Below are 24,071 nucleotides of genomic sequence, written 5' to 3' on the forward strand. Positions count from 1 at the left end.
GTAAGCCCTGTGTCTGTATGTGTATACACACTCACGAGGGCGGGCGTGGGCAGAGGAGAAGGTGAACTTAACCTGTGTGGTCAAAGGCCATCCATCAATGGTCCCGGCCCATCCAGCTCAGCAGGCAGCTACTGAGGTGACCCCTCCTCGTGGAAGCTCATGGAAGCAGTGGTTTAAGGTGGGCTGTTGTACGTAAATCAAAGGTGGCTGGTGTGCAGTATCCCCCTTTCCCAAATCAGATATTCACTTAAGTGGAATCGACTGTATCTTTTTACACGACAGATAGGAAAAAACAGATACGTCAAACAGTGAGGTGTGCAGATGTATCACCAACACGTAATGACCACCAAACAATACAACACGCAGAGAGAGACAAGTATTAGGAAAATGGTTTAATATTGGGGACAGAAGCAAAAAACCGCATCACACAGTAACATACGTTACAAAAATAAGTCTGACTGTTTCAACTACACGGTCATGTTCACAATGAGGACAGAAGAATCAGAAAAACTTTGATCTAAACAGCAAAAAAGCAAACCTCTAAAGTTTTAACTAATACATTTATCCACTTAAAGTGACTGAGTACTTCTAGATCTAATTTACCTTATTGTGTAACTGCACGATACAGAATAAAAAGTGAAACTTACCGCTGTATTTTAAGACAAAATTCTTAATGCTAGATATAAGCCAAGGGAAAAAAAGAAATCAAGCCAAAGTTTTTAATTCTCAAAAGAAAAGCAACTTTCTTTCTGTCAACCAGAAATCAAACTTGAAATCAGTCATTGTCAGGGGGCCCACGAGAGTAAGCCACAAAAATTTCCATTTTTTTAATCTCCAGTATAAAAAGTTCCACTGGTACAAAATGCATAAGTACAATCAGTTGTAGAAATAGGAAAGCCTGCGTATTTTTTTTTTTTTTTTTTTGGCTCAAATTCCATCAAACAACAAAATCCAAATGCATCGATAAAACAAACAATACTCAAATGGTCTTACAGTTTCCACTAGGTTGCATTAACTTTGGCTTTTCTCGGACAGTATTTAAAAACTATTTCGTAATTCTAAACAAAATGATATCATTAATCTACAAACAACAATTCTCACAGCACAAAAAAACACAAATACATTTTTTTGTATGACATTATTCAAAAAGGTAATGAAACTACAGGTCTTTTTAAAATTTTATTTCTTCTTTTTAATTAGCACTTAAGATAATAATAAAAACAAACAGTAAAATGATTTCAGAGTAGCACAAGCCAAAGAACTGTAACCCCTATGGTGAAAGAAAGATGAACTTGTCACGCCTTTGAGGACTGCCATTTTGTCACAATTCTCTAATTTAGTTTAAAAATGACTATTCTCTACACACTTGATTTAAAAAAAAGCAGTTTCCCTGTGTGTTTTTCCTTCTGGTACAGGCCCTTTGCACCCTTGCAGCTTTTTTTGTTTGTTGGTTTTTTGGATACAGGATATTTTGTCTCTGAGGAAGGTTGTTACAATTTTAGCAATGAAAAATGCCAAGAGAAAAAAGAAAGGAAGTTCCCCCTGAATGTACCTACCATCTCGGCTGCTTGAAAATAAGAATTCCTCCACTTCACCTGCCCCTCCTGGGCTCCTGCACGGTTTCTCCTGGGGGGTGGGGGGAGCAGGTGGGATGAGAGGAGAAGAGGGCAGGAGAAGGGAAGTTTAGGTGAGTGAAGGAATCAGAAAATGTTGCGTGTTGCTAAGGAGATTCTAAGAAATTCAGATGGTGTTCACTGTATTTCTGTGTCTGTATCCGCACACCCCGGTACACGGGAGATGAGAGCCGTGTGTGGTAACTTTGTCACTGAGCTGATTGCTGCAGGAAGTACAAAATAGCCCTCAGAGGATGAAGGAAGGCCCCAGCAGTAGTAAACACGTGTGAGGATAGTACAGCTCGTTTAAGTGCATGTGCTGTAAGAAGGAAACTTTTGTTTTTGTTTTTGCATCAGTAGAGGCTAGTCCTTTCTACCCCAGGGCTATCTCGTCCACACGAGATCAAAGCAGTCTCTGAGAGGGGAAAGGGGGCTGAAACCAAGATGCTTCCAGGGAAGGCTGGAGGGACGGCAAGACAGCAGGGTACCCAGCCACAGAAAGTCAAAGTTACATGGCACTTTAAAAGGTGGCAGCGGGAACTGGTGCTAAGTATTTGGTCAGTTAAGTGTGATAAAGAACTGAGCTTTACTTACAGGGTCAGTCCCCTTTAAATGTGTTCACTGAACCAAGAAAAGGGCAAGGACTGTAGGCTTCTAACTCCAGACCCCTGGCCCGTTAGGGTCAGAGACACCCCAGCACTGTGGCTGCTTAGGAGCATTGCTGGGCGGTATGGAGAAAACAGAAGCCAAACCCCTTAAGGACCAGCCCACCACAAAGTTGCTTCACTGCAAGGTGTGAGAATATTCTAGACTAGAACAGACCCCTGGACTTGATCTCAGAAGCGTCCTTTAGAGGGTTTATCCACTTTTCATTAAAATGAAAGTCCACTAGCATATTAAGATTTCTTTTCCAAAAAAAGACCAGAAATAAGGAAAGGTATAGGAAAAAATAGATGATCTTTTTACCTTGGGGGAGGTGTTTTTCTACCTGTGGGGGGGGGGGAACCTACTAGATCTATGCAGTGGTGGTGGTGGGGAATCCAATTAGAAGAAGACAACCCCCCCTCCCCAAACAAAGTATCAAAGGTTACCAACTTCCAGATAGCTCTGGGTAGAAAGGGTTAAAAGTTCAAAACTTTCTCACCTTAGAGGTTTCCATATATTATGAAGAAAAGTACATGGTCAGGCTGCCTTCACAGCGTGGGTGTGCAGAGTGGTTAGAAAAGTGAGAGGCGGGCAGTGATATAACGCCTTACAAAAAACATCATAGAGAAATAACAAACAATAACAATTCCAGGCAACAAGACCACAGGATAGCAAGTTAACAAACTTTGAAACCTTTTTTTTTTGTTGTTTTTTTGTTTTTTAAATATTAGGGATTTATACAAAACACATAATAAAATACCCATGTTATCAAATTACTTCTCACAAGAAACACACTTGAAGCTCTAGGAAGGAAGTACCTTTGGAATTTGGCACTATATATTTTCACTTTTTTTTCTTTAAAAGAAAAAAAAAACCATCACATTTTGCTGAACACAAACACATCTAAATAGTCCACAATAATTAAAAAAAAAATGACATCAGTGCTTCACAAGCCAACACAAAAAACTTATTCTGGAATAGGTTTTTTTTTTTGTTTTTTTTCCCCTCACATGAAATTTTTTTTTTAAGCAAACACCTTTTTTTTTTTTTTTGAAATTCTTTTTTGTTTTAAGTAAACCAATTCTAAACTTGTCTTATCAACAAATAACATTGAGACCGTAAGACTCATGATGAAACCACAACTTAATTCACAGAAGCACCAACGTAACACTGCTTACAGCAACCTTTCTCCTGTACATTGAAACAGTATAAAATATAGGTAATTTCATGTGCATTAAACCATGGATTGTCTAACTGTGAGTCAGTTCAGCAAAAGGTGACACAAATAGGTAGCATTTGCCCCAAAACAGGGTAAATATTTTTCTTATACTAATCTACAAAAAAGTGGTTCTATATATATATCTTAATGAGAAAGTGAGCCACCTAAAATGGCCTTATCAAAAAACTTTACACTGCCTGAAAAATGTAAAAACTATTACAGACCTCTAGAGACTTAAAATCAGACAGTTTTTTTTTTTTTTTTCTCAAACTGTTTTTGGAAGTAGTCTGTTAGAAACCAACATTCTGTGTCTCTGGACACATATTGCTATTGTTACCAGTGACCGGGAAGAATGCCAATCCCTGTATAATACTTTCAAGTCTGTTTTATGAAAAGAAAAAAAAAAAAAAAAGAAGAAGAAGAAAGAAACGTTTTTGCCACAGGTTGTTTTTTCTATAGTTAACTTGTCTAATAATAAATTTCAGTCTTGCATGAATGCAGCAATGTTTTTCACATTGACTTCCCAGAATTCATAGCTAGATGAGGTCACATGCAAATTTCAAAGGTCAAACTAGGTCAAAAGTCAGTAGGAGAACCAAATGTGATGTGAGGTCAGAAAGACATCAGAAACAATGACGGGACGATGAAACTTTGTTTGAGACGCCACAGGGACATGCTAGGCAAACGATGAACTAACGGGCATGAAGATGTCTAGGGAAAAAACAGGGAGAGTAAAAAGTTACACAGAATCTAGGCAGCAGCAACACGATCACTTTTAGGGGTGCAGGAGAGAAACTAATGCAAATCTCAGGTCATTAGGGAGTCTACCAGCCATTCACATAATTTGCATTTCTTACACTCTTAATCCACAGCACAATGAAACCCCAAGAGAATCCATCTGGAGAGAGCCCGAGGGGATGGATTCCGGGTGTTTTGGGGTGAGAGGCTGGCAAGGGACAGGGGAGAGGGTCCAGTTTCAACAAATGTGACATACGGGGAGAGTCGGACGACTGAACCGTAAACTAGATAATGGAAGTTACGAACAAAATAATTAGACAGATACAAACAACGAGAGGATAAGCATGAACTTTTAGGTCTAGGGTTCAACGGTGAAAAAAAGCCCATTCCTAGAACAATTCCACTAGAGACTACTTCAGAAGGTTCTAGCTAGACAGAACTGCGCTTTAGGTACCCAATAAGTTAACAATAGGCAATAAATAACTTCCATTATTTCTGAGGCAGTAAAAATTTTGTATAAAAATAGAAATGCTTTTTTTACAAATAAAATTTACAGGCCTGTGGCTTTCTTTTTATTTATGTATTTATTATTAAATTTATCTTTCAAGAAACATCAAGTATTTTCACTCATTTTTATTTTATGTTTAAACCCTGTAGCTTTAAGAAACAGATCTCTAAATCTTTTTTTTTTACATTAATCCTTTCTAAAAACTAAAAATAAAACGATAACAAAATAGACCACCAGTGTAATCATCTGACGAATAATGTCATGTTTCTTGGAACCCTAAAATAAAATCCTACTTCTTAAAACAAACCGTGTAGTGGAAAGACCTGTGTTGTTTTGCGTTAAGTGCTTCTCCTGGCTCCTCCCTCTCTGGGCCACCACAGTCCCCTCTGAGGCCAGGGCCCTGGGGCACGGTGGGCGCCAGACAAGGAGGGGATTCTCCAGGCAGTGCTCTGGGGCACTCGTGGTTTCAGAGTTAGAATTGCACATTAGCGTCTGTTTGCCTTTCAAATTCTTGCGAGATGTCATTTGTGTGTTATGTTTTTCTTTAAAAAAGCAAAAACATCAAAAAAAATTAAAAAAAAAAAAAGAGATTCAAATTGCAAAACAAATACAGTGGCACAACTGGAGGAGGAATTCACTCAATAGAAACAAGGTAGCCCAGGTTTTAATTATGGCAAACTGGGTGGGGGGATGGGTGGGGGAAATGGAGGCCTTATTGTAAAAATAACCGTCTCTCTTGGTCAAAGCTGGCCATGTGGTCCTCCTCTGCCTCCCCTGTTGAGAGCAGGCTGGCTCGTGGGACTTACCCTAAGAAAGCTAACATGAGAGCGGAGCCTCGGGGAGGATCAGTAAGGTTTGCTGTCGTTTTTGGAGCGCTTCAGCTGCACCTTCAAGCGTTTCATGCCGATCTGAAAGCCGTTCATAGCCTGGATGGCAGCCTGTGCTGATACTGGATTGTCGTAGCTCACAAAGCCTGGAAAACACGAAAGGGAAGGGGGGGGGTCAGGCCGGAGAGGAAACTGGGCTGAAAGGGGGCTCAGGGGACCACCTGAGCTGGGGCCTACCTGGGACTCGGTGGGCTCTGCTCGGCTGCCCGTGTGTCTGCCAGGCGGGGACAAGGCATGTGGCAGTGGGGGGACCCACTGGGTCGCAGCCACATGCCAGGTAACAGGCAGCACACCGAAAAAGCCTCCCAGAGCACTGATGTCTCAGACTAGGCAGCTGTGTGTTACCCTGTATACTAAATTCAGTCAAACTGTGTTTAAAGTCCCTCAGTCTTCCTGATGAAGCCCAGGTATGCAGGTACCAGCTACTCATATAAGTAGTGGCATAAATATCTGCTCCCGTGTCCCTACCAGTTGAGGCTTCGAGGCAGGGAGGGGCTGGGGGACATGGGCACTGTAAAGACCAGCCTGCCTTTCTGGCCAGCACCCAGGTGTGTTCACAGACGGAGCCACGCCTGCTGGACGAGAGGGTGGGTCAGTTATGCATTAACTCTAGAAAACAGTTCAGAGTTGTTATTGACAGGAACCCAGGAAAATGCTGGGCCTTTCCATCTCAATATCCATTTTCAAAGCTCTAGTAAAGTTAACAGGAAAGAAATTGTACCTTGCATCTCCCAAAGTCTTGGGGAATAAACAGTTGAAACAGCTGAGGCTAAGGTAACTCAGTATTCTTTTCCATAGCAACCCCAGCCATCAAAAACAGCCAGGAGGGCATGCTTTTGAAAAAGTAGTGATGTTCTGCTGAGGCCCCCAAACAAGAGAATTTAGACCGTATAGTCTGTCTGATCTTGGGGGGTGAGGTACCAGGGCCGGGCCGCGGCTGATGGAGGCGTGCCTGGTCGCCTTGTACAGCTCCCGCTCAGCGCAGTGGTGAGAGGGGGCCCCTGCACAGATTTCACACCTGGTCCGAACCTCCACTGTGCAGAAGGTTCTACACTAAGCATCTCCATCTACTGACTGTGAAAGTTTAAGGCCAAAGAGGAAATTCCTTTACAAACTAGAAGGGGAGACAAAGCACAGAAGTGCACTCTGAACAGCAGGCTCAGCAGATGAAAACAGGTAGAGAGCTGCTCCTAGGGGGCTGTCCTACAAACGGCTTTTACAATTTTTATTAAATCTAATTCCCAATGAACATGATCTTGAACCCAAGATTGGCTGCTATGATTTTACTTTCTCCGTCCCTTCTAGGTCTTTATCTTGAAGCCCCAAGATGCTTAGAGAAGGGAAGTGGGTCGAAGATGAGATTGATAACAAAACCTGGCCAAGAGGGAGAAGGAACGGAGGCAGCAGCCAGGGCCAAGAGGCTGGGCTGCTCACCCGGGCAGCTGTGGGGTAAGGCATTCGACAAAAATTGCAACCACAGTCCTTCCTGTTCAATACCTGTCCACCGATACTGACAGCTCTAGCTTGCTGCTCTCAAATCACATCCTGACGCACAATCCCTTTCCAATCTCCAAATAGGCCTAGAACATTATTCAGCTGTGAAAAATAGGAAACTGCTCCAAACCTGGTGCATGGAAGCCTCCCGACGGTAAGCTCACATCCCCCACTCCCCAATAACTTAATTCCCACTTCACTTTCTCCTGCACCTTCACAAGGGGGTTCGCAGTAACAGGTTCAGGCTGACAGCCTCTCGCCAGGGGAGGAACGGGCTTTACACGGCTGACCTGCCAATTCCCCTAACGACAGAGGCTTCAGACCTTCCTGGGTGATAGCACAGAAATTAGAAAGATGCTTCGATCAGGGAGTTTTAGAAACCAAGAGGTTTCTCTTTGGACTGACTACCCCTTATCAGTCAGCCAAATAGTAAGTTGGAGTTTGTGGCTGTTTGAGAAGCCCCCTGCCTTTGATGCGGTTTTCACCGCACACTCCCATCATTTCCTCTGCCTGTAGCTGCTCTCCCTTGTTTTATGTTCCTGTAACCACCTGCTAACAAGGTGACCTGTTCCACTGCAAGAGTGACGAAGGCACTGTTCTCACTCAGACTGGGCTGTATACTGAGCAGCCTGGCCTCTCAGCTGCGGTGGGGGCCACAAGGGGTTGAAAAGGAAAACAAGGAAGATATTTAAGGCCTGCCGTCCTCCTGCGTGAGGCATTAGCTCTAGCCTATCGTTTTTCTTCTCAGGGAGTGACAAATGCCATAGTGGGCAGAGCCCGGTGGGATGGTGCAGAACCCCGGACACTGCCACATGAGACCTGCACACTCCTAAACTCGGCCGTCCGACGCCTTCAGCAGCAGCACTGCGTGTAAGCATGAGCTAAGTCAACCACTCACCATGTGCACGTGGGGCTACTACAATAGGGCAGCAGCCTCAACACCTCACCATCTCTGAGCCGGTGTGTGTGTGTCAAAGTCTACAGCTGGCTGTCAAGATGCTGAAGAATGAGCCCCCAGTTTAGGGTGCTACCCACAACCCTGGGGGGGTGGGGGAGTTCTACAACACCCAGAGGGGAAGGAATCAGCGGCAAAAGCATCCACCATGCCATTCTGAGTCAGGAGAGCCTAAGCCCCAGCTGCTAAGAAAAACTCCTGGTTTGGGCCAGGGGGACTGAAGAGCAAGTTCTTGCTCTGTGACGAAGATTATTAGCTATAAACAGTGTAAAACTCTGTAGTGTAGTATAGAATGTTTCCTAATCTATGGGCACTTAGTTTAATTCTCTAGATCTTTTTTTATGTAGCCTCTTCCCCTTTTCTCGTTAAATAATTTTGTCCAAATCTGCTTATGTCCACGCAGAAAATTGGAAACCACCCCTCCACGGGGAAGTCCCTGACTTGGAAAATACGTATTCGCATTCTCACTTCCCGGACTCTCACTTGGGGGACTCTCACTTGGGGACCCGCTGCAACATTTTAGCACGGTTTCCTTTGCATACCAAAGCACTTGCTCAGATTGGTCTGTTTGTCAATGAAGACTTTAGCAGAGATGACGTTCCCAAAAGGCATGAACATCTGCAGAATGTCCTGGTCTCCAAACTCCTGTGGAAGGTGGTAAATAAAGAGGTTTGCCCCCTCTGGACCTGAAGAGGAAAAACAAATCCGAGTAAGGTGCCCCTGGAGTGTTAGTTCCCACAAACTCTCCCTAGGAAAACTTTTAACAAGTAGGCTAAGCCTTCAGCTTTCCCCATACAAAAAGAGAAAACATGGATGGGTAAATGTCAGGTGCTGGTACATCTTTCAGGAAAGCCCTGACTTCACATTGTCCTGATTTCTAAGGAGACACTGGCTACAAATGGCTTCTTTCTTCTCTGTAGACTTCTGTGGGTCACGGTTCTGCTGCACGTTAGCACACTCTCTAGCCACCTGTGCATGGGGTTAAAGGTGGCAGGTGTAGGCAGGACGGGGCAGAGAACCTAGGCCTGGGTTTTTCCTGAGTGGCCACGGTTTCTCTTAGGTAGAGATGGGCACTCAAAGAAGAGGATGCCCACCTATACTCCCCTAACTGAAGCAATGCATGCCATAGAGGCAAGGCGGCTCAGATTTCTCTGTCATTTACCCAGTTATACAGCCAGTTTGGGTTTGCCAGCTCTGTCAGCACAGGGTGAGAATCTTCTTTATTAGAAATGAGGGGCAATGGTCAAGGCAGGGAAGGAGGAGCCTGAGGCTCAGCACTGACAGGCCTTGTCCTCATGGGCCCCAGCCCTGGAAATGAACGTGGTGGACGCAGAAGCTAGTCAGAGACAGAGGTAAGCCCTTCTACACAGGAGATTGTCCCAGCAAAGGGAAGAAACAAGGGCGGAGCAGGGAGATCGTCCCAGACCTCCTGCGGGGCGAGGGAAGCCCCTTTGGTGCCTCTCCAGTTCACTCCACTGACTCCCTCCACCTCTTCTAGAGCTAAGTGAAAATTAAAAGCAGCACAAGGACAAAGATGGGAACTGTGAGCTGGGTGGAGGTGTTTCTGGGTCTCCGCAGGCTTGGTGTCTGGGAGGAAGGGGCACACACAGAGCTGGGGAGGTGACTTCTACAGCGGGCAGGCTCGTGGACCCTGAGCTGGCATTCACAGGAGAGGAACCAGGCCTGCCCACTCCCCCGGAAGCTCAGGGGACAGCTGTGCCGGATTCCCTAGAGATATTGGGGGAAGGGTATCTGTGTGTATGGGTTGAAGAAAAATTAAATGTCTTAGGCAGAACTCTGTAAAATAAACGGATAAATATCTTTGCAAATAAGTATGAAACTAAGTTTCTTCCCCTGTGTTGTAGTGAATGGGATTTTCACAAAAAGGGGAAAGTGCTCTTATTTAAAAATGTGTCTGCATGACTGCTTTAACGTTCTGTATTTACAATTTCCATGGACATGTCCACCATCCATGGGAGGCAGTCTGCATTCTTTTTTCTTTTCCAGACAGGGTCTTGCTCAGCCACCCTGGCTAGAGTGCAGTGGTACAGTCATAGCTCACTGCAACCTTGAACTCTTGGGTTCTAAGTAACTGGGACTATAGGAATACACCAAACGCCTGGCTGATCTTGTGTTTTTCTTGTATAGACTCTTGAACTCCTGCCTCGGCCTCCCCAAGTACCAGCAGTATAGACATAAGTGACTGCGCCCAGCCAGGCAGTCTATATTATAAAGGGAGAACACTGGAGGTCTCAGCCCCTACATTTTTTCTGGCTTAAAAAAGTCTCTTTAAAAAAAATCACAATATGAATGCAAAAACCAAACTACTGGAAATGGACGTTCTGAGTGCTGCTGTGCCCTGTGCAGCCTTTGCAGTGGGTATTGGTCCAAGCTGGTACTGCCAGATTTAACATTCCTGCTAAACAAAAGATTCAAATGCACAAATGAGGATTAATGGACCCAATTTGAATTGTGCAGTACATCTCGCTGCCTGGAGCCTGGGAAGAAAATACAATTCCCGTGCACATGATGGACCCCTGGGTAAGGCTGAGAGATGCTTGTGTTTAGAATGCTGGACCTTCTGGGTATGTCTACGCCAGACAGAAAGACCAAGGAGATACACAGCCTGGCAAACCAACCCAAGTAGGCTTTGCCCATTTGCTCATCACTTTCCCAAGAGAAAAAGTCAAGAGCATCTGGTGTAGACCCCCAGGTTTTCCATCACCAAGAAACACTTTTGATTTTGCAACTCGCCTCCTCCACAAATTTCTTTATATTAAAATGAGGAAAAGGTGATTCTGTATAGAAAACTTCCCTGTATACAACTAAGGTGGCTAATACCCAGGGGATGGAAATACATTTTGGGGAGGACTGTACCTGTGTCTCATCTTCTCTTCGACCGCCAGGAGCAGTGCAGCCCTGTTCACAATCACCCTGGGGTGGGCCACATTTTCCCCAGGACATGCCGTCTGCACTGTGAGAGTGTCAGGTCTGACACCAGTGCCCAGCTGGCAGGAGAGTCCACACCTGGCATTGCTCACAGGGCATTTGTCCAGCACGCAGCACTGGGGCGTCTGTGGGGCTGCACATGGGTCAGACCACCTGCACTCCCTAGCTTCTCACTGGGTGCCCAGAGGCTCTGTCCCTGTACCTCTCTTGCCTCTTAAAAACAAAGGAAGATGGGACGGGGCGAGTGGTCAGGGGACCTTTGGGGAGGGCAAAAACGGTGATCAAGTTTTCTGGATAGTAGATGCCATGACCTTTCAGAAGGTTTGGCTGCAAAAAGTTAAAACCATTCATTTTTATTTTCTAACGAAGCCAGACTGGATCACTTTCCTATGGGGGGAAAATATACCAGGGTACGTGACTAAATCCACTAAACTGCCTTTCCGTTCTCTTGCCGGAAGGACAGAACTGTGCAGTAGGAAATTACAAAGTCTATTTAGTACTGAAATTCCTTACATTTTTCCCCCCTCCCGGTATAATGTGTTATTAAAATTAGATTTTACTTACACTAATGTGACCTGAGAGAGGAGATGGTGACAAGGGGGGAGGTGACAGAAGGGGAATTCCGCACTCAGCACTAGCTAATTAATACTCAAGGCGAGGGGATTCCGGGGAGGGGACTGGGCAAAGGGACTCAGCAAAACATGGTCAGGGCCCCATCTTTACTTCTGAGCCACTGAACATTGAGTCTGGTGACACTGCTTCCTGCCACAGGCTAGAGTTTGCTGTAAGGCCCTGCTTGATGATGGAGAAGGGACCAACATGCCCTGAAGCCATGAGGGAAGGGGCTTTATGGTCCCTGTCTGAGGCCATCGTTATCTTACAGAACCCCACCTGCTGCCCTCATCTGTCACCACAGCACTCAGTTCACAAAAGAACATAGACGCTTTTCTTTGGCCAGACGGGGGCCTCTCTCACACGCCTGGTGAACTACAGTTGCCTGAACAGTGGGACACATTTATAATACTCACTACAGCCACTGCTAAGAGTAAAGGATACACAGTGAAACCTAACTTACAATTTCATGTATCTTTCAATAATCTTTTGTAAAAAGAAAACCCTTTCCTTTCCCAAAAAATATGAGTATCGTTTCAGCTATGCCCCCTTAAAACTCACAACTTTCCAAAGTAAGACTGCACTATGTCTTATACAATACCGTGTTCAAGGTCAAAGCGTTCACACAAAAGCAGCTTGGAATTATGGCGGGAGGGTAAAGGAGAAGGAAAATAGATTTTAAAATAGTGCCTTGAGTACTTCCCATATTCTACACAAGTCAGGAAAAAAGTAACTATCATGTTACAGATTTTGCTTTAAAGCAACTTCATTTAAGAAGAAATCGTGGCTCAAGCGGCTAAGGCACCAGCCACATACACCTAAGGTGGCGGGTTCAAATCCCCAGCCTGGGCCCGCCAAACAACAATGATGGCTGCAACCAAAAAATAGCCAGGCGTTGTGGCGGGCGCCTGTGGTCCCAGCTACTTGGGAGGCAGAGGCAGGAGACTCGCTTGAACCCAGGAGTTGGAGGTTGCTGTGAGCTGTAATGCCATGGCACTCTACCCAGGGAGACAGCTTGAGGCTCTGTCTCAAAAAAAAAAAAATCATAAGGAAGAAAGAGGAACTGTCCCTGTCTGGACTAGCTCATTGACCGTGTTATAACTAGCTTTAATTTATTCTTAGCATTAACTTCCGCAAGTTTATTTGGCTTTATTGCCAGAGAAGCAAGGCAATCAATCACTTACTTGCTTTCCCAGAAGACCCCCAATTACAAAGACCAACTCAATCCTCACTGTGGCTTTTATCATTAACCTGAAGACCACTACCTCTCTCCTGAGAGGCAGTCGCACAATCACAGGGTAGGGGGACCTGGAAAAACCCGAGACACACAGAAGGGAGAGTGGCTTCACCACAGAAACCTGAGGATCCACCCCCTTCTGTTAGATGTGCAGGAGGGAAACTGATGGTCCCTGCCGATTAGGGAGAGCAGGTTCCTAGCAATGGTGATGGTCACAACTAGTAAGTAACTGTGTGTAAACACACCATGGATGAGAACTTCATCTTGAGAGACACAGGGGTGGGGAACCTGGGGCCCTGGGGCCACGTGTGGCCTTTGGGATCCTTAAGTGCAGCCTTTTGACTGAATCCACATTTCACAGAATTAGTATTTTTAATAAAGGGATTAGCTTTATGATGTTTGGGTTTGGTGGAAAGGCTGCACTTGGGGATCTGGACAGCCACACGTGGCCTTTAGGCTGCAGGTTTCCAGAGGGAATTTTGTTTTGTTATTTGGGTCTTGCCTTATTGCCCAGGCTGGAGTGCAGTGGCATCATCATAGCTCACAGGATCTGGACAGCCACACGTGGCCTTTAGGCTGCAGGTTTCCAGAGGAATTTTGTTTTGTTATTTGGGTCTTGCCTTATTGCCCAGGCTGGAGTGCAGTGGCATCATCATAGCTCACAGTAGCCCCAAATCTGGGCTCGAGTGATCTTCCTACGTCGGCCTCCCGAGTAGGTGGCACTACAGGTCCACATCACCATGCCATCGTATTTTATTCTTTTTAACACAAGAATAAAACCATTTGGTTTCCCTAGGACTCAGGTTCAACCTGGTACCTCCTACACACGCTCTAAGGGCCAGAGCTGCCGGTGGGCTGACCCCTGCAGGCCTCAGCCAGGCGAGGGCGGCACCTACCTTCCTTCTGGCTGCCCGCAGCGCTCTGCTGCTGCAGCAGGCTCTGGCTGTACAGAGTGGGCAGCGCGGCAGCCGCGTACTGCTGAATTCCTGAGTAGGCCTGGGTGAGGGCGTCCATGGTGCCAGCCGTGCCATTCGTCAAGCCTGTGGCGCCAAGTCCTCCATTCAGAGCCGCCATACCTGAGAGCATTTGAGCAACTTTACAAAAAACCCAACAATAGAGAAAAGAAATAGCACTTATTCATTAGTGCTTTCCAAAGGAAGTCAGAGAATCATCAGACACAAGTACTACGTTGAACAGCAAGTACATGCAGCTAGCACACCAACCACACCAACGGGAAATTAAAAACAGAACCACGGAGAAACGAATCACAATAATGCAAAAAAAAAAAGACCTAAGCAGTGACGACCCTCCCTCCCTGGGCCCGTGACCCAGATGCGCCGAGGCACTACAGTTAGACAACACATCTCAGTCCCATGCGACGTGCTACTGGCAAGTACCGGTGTTATCTTTCGGGACTAAAAGACTTCTTAGAGCTTAGAAGAATGTGCAAAAACTTTAGTGGCAGAGGCCTGCCCCATCTGTACACTTAAATCCATCTACGGGGCTCTTTGAGGAGCCAGGGGCTGGCTCAAGGGTTTGGGGAAAAGAGGATAAAATAAAACTTTCTTCCTGAAGCTGATGAGGAAATGGCATGCAGACAAGGTAACCAGGGGGTCACTGGGTCCTGAGGGATGTTGTCAGGGTGTAGGACCTTAGGAATAAACAGCCTTGCTCATTACGAATGGAGGTGGAGTAAGAAAGGGGATCTTTCTTCCCTAAACTAGAGAGAACTCAAGCTGCTTATTCAGTATCAAAGGCCAGAAACTGGTGGTTTTCAGCAGCAAATAGTTACTGTGCACCTGTGTGTGTCAATCCCTGCCCAACCCTGGGGTTTCTGCCATTGAAAGGGCTCCGTGTCATGTTCTGCTGTCAACTGAAGTGACCTCGTGTCTGCAGGCTGGATCCTGGCTGTGACTGATGTGCGTGGGAGGCTGGCCAGTGTCCTTTTGTGCCTTTGGCCCATGTCTGGCTGCTCTTTTGCAGTTTGGTTGCTGGCCGTGTCACATCTTCCCTGAATACTGAGTCAGAAAGAGCAACACTTCGTAGGGCCTCCACTTCCATCTGAGCTCAGGAAACACAAGGGGTGACGTCACAATTGCCTCTGCTCCCATTATGATTACAACTTAATAAAACTGTTTCTGTGAAGAACTTACTGAAAACATCAGTGACGACAGAAATGGGTAGGGAGTCTCACGGGCACAGAGGACAGCCGAGACTGGGCTGTGGGAGACTCCACAGGGGAATCCGAGCTCCACAGGCCTCTCAGGATTACTCCTGGGGTCACTACTCCCCAGGCAGTCGAGGAGGTGGGGAATGTTCTTCCCAGTCCATTTGGGCTTCTGTTCCTGGCCACCTTCGTCTCTTCCGTTGAAAGGACGATGTGTGAGATGTGAATTGGACTGCGGCTCGGCAGCAGAGGACTCCATGTGCCTCGGGTCTGTGTCCCTGTGGTGGGGCCTGAGGAGACCGGGCTGGGCCAGGTGCGTCCGCCTCAGGACGCAGGCAGAGGGGGTGAGAGATGGTGGTGGGGGACGAGCAGGGGACAGCGCTGCTAAGAGAGGAACTGAGGTGCTGGCCAGCAGATCTGCAGCGTCTAAGTTTCTTATCATCAGGAATCCGTATTTTTCCCAGTCATCCAAGTGTGCGCTGTTGAGAGCCTGGAAATGGTCTGTCCTCATAAGGACTCCCAGCGATCCCTGAGACCGACTCATCACCTCTACCTCCCGGCCTCCTCTTCTCCGCCATCCCTGTTATTACGGTTGCCACAGGGCTGAGAAGTGGTTTTTATGTCCCCCAGGGGTCTTGTGAACCCCCACCTCCCAGTACTTGTGTGATGTAAAGAAACATGAGTGTTTCTTTTCTGAGAGAGGTGAGAGTAGAGAGGAGGGCATGAAATGACTTGGAGGAAAGCAGGCACTCCTCACAGATTCCACTGGTTTCGCATCTGCCAGGCTGGTGCAGGGCTGGGGACTAGACAATCCAGCCATGGCTCAGCCCTCAGGAAACTCTGATCCCTGCTTGGTAGGAGCTTAGCCGGACAGTGAGTGGTGAGCTGCGCACGACGTCCACCAAGGTGTGTGGGTCTTGTCCCCCAGCTGCTGGGAGTGCGGCAGGAAGACAGAGCCCCTCTGAGGACCGTCTCTGAACTTCCCTGCCACTCATGGAGTATGTCACCATGACTGCTCGTCTTCTGAGGGGGCTGTCATTTCCAGGCCCTGCCATTAAGACCCCCAGGAGTGCCTTCCCACAGAGCCCCCTCGACTCAGCGGTGTCTCCGGGGGCCAGTGCGCAGGTGGCCTTGCCCTGCAGCGCCTGTAACCTCCTGTCTCTGGAACAAGGTCTTCTGCGGTCTAGGCCAGGAGAATTCTCTTTCCATATTGAACATCTGTTCTCCTGTAGCTTCCTAATTTTTTTTTCTTAGGCAGGACCAACTTCATGCTCTTGAAATACTGGGTGGACGTTTCAGGATGAAAGACAGTCCTGGTAACACTTGAAGCCCCAGCAAGTGGCGTTCCAGCCGCCTTGCAGGCTTCCTGCCTACGCTTTACGGTGCTTGGCTGATTCTGGGCTATACCTCAGGGCTGATCTGCTTTCTGGAAGGCCTGTTTGCTTCTGTTGGTGCCATGTGTGTACCAGACAGTCATGGATGGCCCTACCTGTCTGGAGAAGTGGAGGGAGGTGGCAGAGGATGTCACATGCCTGGGGATGCGGAGTGAGGAGACGCTGAGGGGGCCGAGTCAGGGATCTGCGCAGGTGGGAGGAAAGCTTGGCCTCTCCAGCCCAGGGCTTGCCACCTCCTCACTGTAACTTTCCATTTGAACTCAAAATAAGGGTGAAAGTTCTAGTAAGACAAAGTGCATTGAGAACATTTAAAACCAAATCTATTTTGGCAAATCTGGGGGAGGGAGTATTTGCCAAATCCATGGTAGAAATAGGTAGTTGGTTCCATGGTAGAATTTTAAGAACCATCAAAGGCAGATTTCAACTTTTGAGTATAATTCCTATGAATTACCTGCTCTATCAGTGTTAACCCTTATCAACTTGATCACTGGCAACTGATTAACTCTAAAAGCTTTGGATGATAGAAGCAGAGGTTGCAAAGAAAGTTAAGTTGAATAAAAGGCTTCCAGAGGGCTTTTCTTTGAACTGGCCAATGGAGCGACCCGTCCTCCCGGTTATTCTTCACTCCCACGCCTGTTGTTTGGATGAGGAAGGCTGGAACGATGTGGCAGTGTGGCAGAGCTGGGCAGGGCGGGCCTGCCCCCATCTGTCAGGAGTGTGGTGCACAGCCCGCCTGACCCCTCAGCGTTGAAGGTTCAATGACAGAGACCCAAGGGGCTGGGAGCTCACCGAGTAAATCACAGCTGTGGCACTACGGAGATGGTACTGACAGGCAGAGGTAGGGCCAAGTACCAAGAAGACCACGCTCTGCTGGGTTTTATAACAAAAAGGAAAAAAAGTGAAGAACAAAGTAGTATGTTCTCATGGATTTGTAACCTAGTTACTGGGATAAGTTTTCCTTTGTGCGGAAGAGGTATTATCCTTCTAAGCTGCGAGCTGATAAATGAGGACCTAGGAATTAGATGTCTACGGCCAGGGTAGATGCCTAACAGGCTGTCCAATTAGTCACAGTTCTATGGACACTTGTGTCATTAAGGTCACAAATACGTGTGTGGAGTGTGTGCTTGGGTATGTATTTAACTGCATTCATCTGTATAAATTCCAAGAAGATGATTAAAACAGTCATTTTGCAATGTAAATAGTGACAAGCCACAAGAATATGCCCAAATCATCTTCTCGTTTTCTCTACTTTACATAAAAGTATTTCCATAAACACTTTTCACCAGGCATCTGTGGCTGGTGCTATTCAAATAATCGTAATTTTAAACACTATATGGGAAGCCATTTAGAAGAATTATGCACTTTAAGTAAGAGAAAATAAGGATGCCACTTGTCATACATTTAAACACAAAATCAGATACAGATCTGTGGGTGGACATATCTGCAGGGCTGTCCCTCCTCTCTGATGCTGACGTGTAAGACGTGCCTGGGGGCCTCCGACAGTCCAGAGGCAGAAGCCTAGGTGGGGAACGGCTCATGCCTCACCTGGTCCTGCTGACTTTATCCTCAGGGGCTGTGCTGTGTTTCAGACCCTCCATTCATTAACGTGTAAGGGAGAAGAAGGCTATCAACACAGACAGTTTAACTTGGCTGCTTATCTACTAACCCAAACCTTCATCCTGGGAGGGCAGGGGAAGAAGGTGAAATTTAGGTTTTCCCAATGAGTCATCTACTGACTTTCTTTCTGGCTGCCATAGCCGAGGCAGAGCGCTGGCTCTATTCAGAAAACTCGAATACCCTCCTGCGTAGTAGCAAATGATGGCCCCTGGGACAGAGCAGGGTAGGGAACGGGAACGAGATGGAGGCTGTGGCCAACTTCTGCAGAGGCTGGCTCTGTCTAGGTAGCCATTTCTTGATTACCTTCTTTGAGAATTATCCAGCAGAACAGGGAGCATCATCATTTTGTTAAGGAAGAATGGTCTGAAAGAGGATACTCTATCTTAGAAGATTTTTCCCTTGATGGAAGTTTAACTTGAGACAAGTAGCAAACATTCGCTCTACGTCCATTTTGAGAGCATAAACTAGCTCACCACTAACAGTACCTGTCAAATCAGAAGGAACGGATTTTCACTTGTATGGGAATGACTTCTGGTTTCACTCAACATTTTTTTGGTTCATACTTGCCTGGTAGGGGTTATTGAAAACTACAAACATTCGTTCTTAATTTCCCATGAACTATACATATTTGTAGTAACCCAGTGGCAAAAAATTTTGAAAAACAAAACGATTTAAACCTATTGTCCTTGCCAGAAGCAAACTCCGTATAACACAAGCCCCGCACAAGAACTACTCATGGTCGCTCTGCCGATAGACAAAGCCCTCTCCAGTCCCTCGCGCTAACAGCGGGCAGACCCCAGCAACGTACAGCAGAGTCGCGTGGACAGGGCAGGACACAGACGGAGGACACACACACAGCAGTCATGAGCACGTGCTGAGGAGGACAACCATTCCCACTGGCCTGTTACTCTGCAGACCAGGGACAGGCGGGCGATCAAATCAAAGTCCTTGTTTTAGGGGAACTAGGTCCTGGGGCAAGAGAAGCAGCATGAGGGGACGTGTGCAAACAGGCGCATCCTCAACCTAGGGGACGTGTGCAAACAGGCGCGTCCTCAACCTGGGTGAAGGGCAGGGTCAGGAAGAGGAGCTGTGCCTGAAATGGGAGGTGGGGTGGCAGGGCTGCTACTGGCTGGTGGAGAAGGGCAAAGCTCAAGTCAGACGTGCTGGCTGTCAAGGTGACCTGGCATGTACTGTGTGCAAGTCAAGAGCCACCACCTTGGGGAGGAAAATGTCCTTGCCCCATGGCTGGGTAAAACTCAGCCAAGTTTCTGTAGTTCTCAGACAATCTGACTAAAAGGATTTCATAAAACCTGAAAGTTTCCCCCTTCTAAACATAGTATTTTCTTATCAGGGTTATAAAAGTTAATCTTTATCTGGATGAATTTTAGGTTCTTTGTAACCATGTAAACTGCAATGTATTCTTTCTGAGCTTTTAAAGCAGGGGTGCCCAACCACTGGCCCGCGTGCTGATTTAGCGAGGACATGTTTAGTTATCCGTGGTGTTTGCTATCATGAAAAGTACATACAGACCTTTTCTTTGTGGTTGCTAATCAACTTTCATTACCATTTGTGAATTTTTTTTTTTTTTTTTGAGACAGAGCCTCAAGCTGTCCCCCTGGGTAGAGTGCCGTGGCATTACAGCTCACAGCAACCTCCAACTCCTGGGCTCAAGCGAGTCTCCTGCCTCCGCCTCCCAAGTAGCTGGGACCACAGGCGCCCGCCACAACGCCTGGCTATTTTTTGGTTGCAGCCGTCATTGTTGTTTGGCGGGTCCGGGCTGGGGATTCAAACCCACCACCTTAGGTGTACGTGGCTGGCGCCTTAGCCGGTTGAGCTATAGGCGCTGAGCCACCATTTGTGAATTTAACTGTGTGGTCCAAGACAACTCTTATTGTTCCAAAGTGTGGCAGAGGAAAAAAAAATGGTTGGATACCCCTGTTTTTAAAGCATAAAATGACAATTTTTCTTTCCTTTTTTAAAAATCGCTGTCTGCTCACCCTTTAAAATCGGTCCACTTCTTGACTCACAGTTTAAAAGGGAACAACTGTCAAATACCCCTTTATTAAAAACTCGAGCCTGGGCTACACAGTAAGTACTTAGGCCCCCAAATTGGCAGCTCTATTGGCTGCCACAGACTTGGACTTGGGTCCTCTCAAGGCGACCAGGGGTGCCAAATGGAGAGACAGGCAAATTCCATGTCCCCTCTCTGGGCTGAGGGTCTGTTTCTCCAGTGCAGGAACCTACAGCAAGCATGAGCCTGAAACAGGACTTTTCCCCGGCCTGAATGCTACTCTCCACTCAGAGCTCAAGTGATGGATTAGAACCTGGAGTCCTGTGGTGAGTCTCTATGTTTCAGAACCAAGTGTAATTCTGCAATCTGTCTGCCTCAAAACCTACTTCAACGCACCATGGTTAACCGACGCCCCTCTGGATAGGCACTGCTGTGGGGTGACTCCTGCCATGCTTAACCACTGCTGGAGTGTAACCCTGCCTATGGGTATTCCATACAGATGCTAGAAGATGTTTCTTCCCCCAGCAGCTCCCTCCACTCTTTCAAGGGCCTCATTTTGTCCTGTGTATAACTATCATGAATCTTTGCGGTTTAGTGCTGGTGGCGGGGGGTGGGAGGGACCTTTAAGAGCCTACGATCCAGAACTTTCCATCTGCCATGGAGACTCTGAAGCCCGGAGAGGGAACAGGGACCTGCCTGAGCTCCTGCCGCTGATCTGATCGGCAGTGGAGCTGAACTCCAGCTTCCTGACTTCCCATTATGACACACGGCCTCATGGGAGAACAGAACCCAACCCAACCCCGCCCAGCCTGGGAAACCTGACCGACTGTCACCCACAGGAATCTTCAGATGAGTGCACGTACTACGTACTGACGAGAATCTAGGGGTGGTGAGTGGCTGGGTATTTTCTGAGCAAAATGAACGTAGGTAGCTTTTGCCTGTTGAGGCATGCGCTCCTCCACCCCAAGTTTTAGTTCTCCCCGTCATGTATCCTTTTTAGGTCATTTCTGGCTGACCGCTTTCTGTGGAGAATTTGGGGGAAGGCTGTCCACCAGAGCAGCAAATACTCACTGTTGATGGTACCTGCTAGTGCATTAATATTATTCAGTCCGACAGTGGCTCCAGCCAGTCCTTGCAGAGTCCCAAGAGAGGTCAAGGAATTCATGGCTGCACCAGCAGTGGAATTAGGGGTTGAGGCAGCCACTGAAACACAAAAGAAGACAGGAGATTGGGTAAGAACACACAGCATGAGCAAAAGCCAGCCGGAGAGGGCAGCGATCTGTCACAGCCCCACACACGGAGTGGGGAACCAGCCGTAGAGGGCAGTGATCTGTCATAGCCCCACAAGCGGAGTAGGGAGCTGCTGAACCATTCGAGTCTGTGAGCTCACTTGTATGACTGGTGTGAAAGACGCAGGATTGTACTTGGGGGAATTTTGACAGTTAGAGGCACTCATTTGTTCTGCCAGTACAGCAAAGTGCTCACTGGTGGTTCATGGGAACATCCATGAGTGGGAGGGCTACCCCTCCTGCTGGCCCTTCCTTCCCACCTTAGGGCAGCCTCAGGGCTCCTTCTCATCCAGCCTAAAAAGTCACTGGAACAGAAAGAGGAGTTTTCAGGGAGTGCACTGGAACTTCTCCACTCCTCAACTGTTTCTGCCTCAGGCCTGGTATTTCCTAAGTTTGACAGAAAACGCTGGGGACCCAGAGAGGTGGTCAAGTGATATCCATTTTGGTATAATTCTCTCTTCCTCTATTCCTCTTTCTTCAAAAGTAACAGCTTTATTGAGATAAAATTCATATTCCATAAAATTTATCCCTTTAAAAATATAATTTGAGGCTGAGCACAGTGGCTCATGCCTACAATCCTCCCACTTGGGGAGGCTGAGACAGGTGGGCCCCTTGAGCTCAGGAATTTTCTTTTTTTTTAATTGTTGGGGATTCATTGAGTGTACAAGAAACCAAATGACACTGACTGCATGTGTTAGGTAAAGTCCATCTTACAATTGTGTCCTGCCCCCCAAAGGTGTGGTATACACCAAGTGAGCTCAGGAATTTGAGGCTAGTCTGAGCAAAAGCGAGACCCCCATCTCTACTAAAAATAGAAAAGGTCGCCGGGCGTTGTGGCAGGTACCCAAAGTCCCAGATAATGGGGAGGCTCAGGCAGAAAGATCACTCAAGCCCAAGAGTTTGAGGTCACTGTAAGCTATGAGGTCAGGGCACTCTACCCAGAGTGACAGAGTGAGACTCAAAAAAAGAAATAAATAAATAAAAATACAATTTGGGGGGTTTAGTATGTTCACAGAATTGTATAACCATCACCACTATCTACTTGTAGCGTTTATTCTCCATTCTCCCAGCCCCTTCCACGTGGCAACTGCTTATCTACTTCCTGCTTCTCTGGATTCGCCTAGTCTGGGGATTTCATACAAACGGCATCATGAAATATGTAATCATCTTCCACTTGGCATGTTTTCAACAAGGTTCATCTATGTTATGGCATGTGTCAGTACTTCATAACTTTTGAAGACAAATTTTTATTCTTTTAGAGCTAGGGTCTCACTATGTTGTCCAGGCTGGCCTCAATCTCTTGGGCTCAAGGGATTCTCCTGCCTCAGCCTCCTAAGTAGCTGGGACCGCAGGCCTGTGCCCTGCTGTGCCTGGCTGGTACTTCACTTGTTTAGATGGCAGAATAACACAATATTCCATTGTATGAAAACATTACACCTTGTCTATCCATTCATCAGTTGTAGACATTTGGGTTACTTCTACCTGTTGGCTGTTATGAATAATGATGCTGTGAACAATGTGTACAAGTTTCTTAGGGCCCTGTGTTTTCAATTCTCTTGAGTACAGACACCTAGGAGTGGAATTGCTGGGTCATGTCATAAGGAAGTGAAGTATATCCAATAAAGGTTCATTTAGTGGGAGTCTACTGGTGAAAAAGTCTCTTAGCTTTTGTTTGGGCAGAAATAACCCATTTATTTTGTACTAGTTCATCACGTATGTCTGGGTTGACAGTTTATCTTCACATGTCTTACTGCCCTCTGATTTCCATTACTACGTCATCATGTCAGGTATTAAGAGGTCTAATTATGTTCTTTTGAGGGTTTTTCTTGGTCTTAAAGATTTTCTCTTTGGTGTTCTGCATTTTTCACTATAATGCTTCCGATTATGGACTTATTTTTCTTGTCCCTCCTTGAAATTCATTTGGGTTCCTCAATACGTGGATTTTTGTTTTTGTCTTGTATCAGTCCCACAACGTTCTTCGTCATCAGCTGCTCCTATATTGCTTTTCCTCTCTTCTCTGTTCCTTCAGGAACTTCAACTAGATGTTAAGTTAAAAATCTCCATGTTGTGTAACCTTTCATATTTTTTTCTCTGTTCACAGTTATGTGTCATCTTCACAGATCTGTCTTCCAGCTCACCACGTTCTCTCTTCACTGTATCTATTACTAATATGCTGTTAAACTTACACAGCCATTGGATTTTATATTTTGATTATTCTATTTTTCACTTCTAGAAGTTTACCTAGTCAACATGCTTGGTCACGTTCAATTATCCTGGCTTTTTCCACTTCTCAAATTCTTTTAAGTTTCTGTAAACACAGTGATTGTACTTCCTTTTTGGTAAATGCTGATATCAGTAATTATCGTATATGAGGTATTGGTGGATCTACATGTGGTGTCTAATATTCTCTCTGCTGCCTCTTACTCCTGGTGTTTGGTTTACTTGTATACTTTGTGACCTACTGAGTGTGAACTTAACTGTCTTATTTCTGGGAATTCTTTGAGGCCTGAGTTGAAGATGGGCCTTTTCAAGGATGAGCTATATTTGATTCTGTCCAATGCTAGAGGAAAGCTGGTACCAGGTTAAGGTTGTGCCTTCAGGATTAACCACTCAGACAAAATAAAATTTGATTGTAAACTCACGTGAGGATTGATTGATAGCTCTAAATTCTTAGAGAAACTCCTAGCCCTCCTCAGCATTAATTTTGAGACAGCCAGTTTTCCTTGTACTGTTGTA

The 24,071-nt window shown here is 46.3% G+C and overlaps 1 protein-coding gene across 6 annotated transcripts in view; it reads right to left on the minus strand.

Annotated features, from left to right (window-relative positions):
• Window positions 1-377: 377 nt before the first annotated feature.
• CELF2 (CUGBP Elav-like family member 2) overlaps window positions 378-24,071 on the minus strand; it is a 315,417-nt gene continuing 291,723 nt past the window's right edge. For 3 of the 6 annotated variants that reach the window (XM_023511382.1, XM_023511380.1, XM_023511378.1), the window contains 4 exons: window positions 21,130-21,249; window positions 13,754-13,951; window positions 8,602-8,745; window positions 378-5,696 (listed from right to left, as the gene is read on the minus strand). In XM_023511382.1, coding sequence (XP_023367150.1) covers window positions 5,569-5,696; window positions 8,602-8,745; window positions 13,754-13,951; window positions 21,130-21,249 — 590 coding nt within the window. In that variant the 3' untranslated portion in view covers window positions 378-5,568. The remainder of the gene's footprint in view (window positions 5,697-8,601; window positions 8,746-13,753; window positions 13,952-21,129; window positions 21,250-24,071) is intronic. The other 3 variants (XM_023511383.1, XM_023511379.1, XM_023511381.1) reach the window with 2 other exon arrangements.

The sequence above is a fragment of the Otolemur garnettii genome, unplaced genomic scaffold (assembly GCF_000181295.1).
Source record: "Otolemur garnettii isolate 467f Iridium unplaced genomic scaffold, OtoGar3 scaffold00019, whole genome shotgun sequence".
Taxonomy (NCBI): Eukaryota; Metazoa; Chordata; class Mammalia; order Primates; family Galagidae; genus Otolemur; species Otolemur garnettii.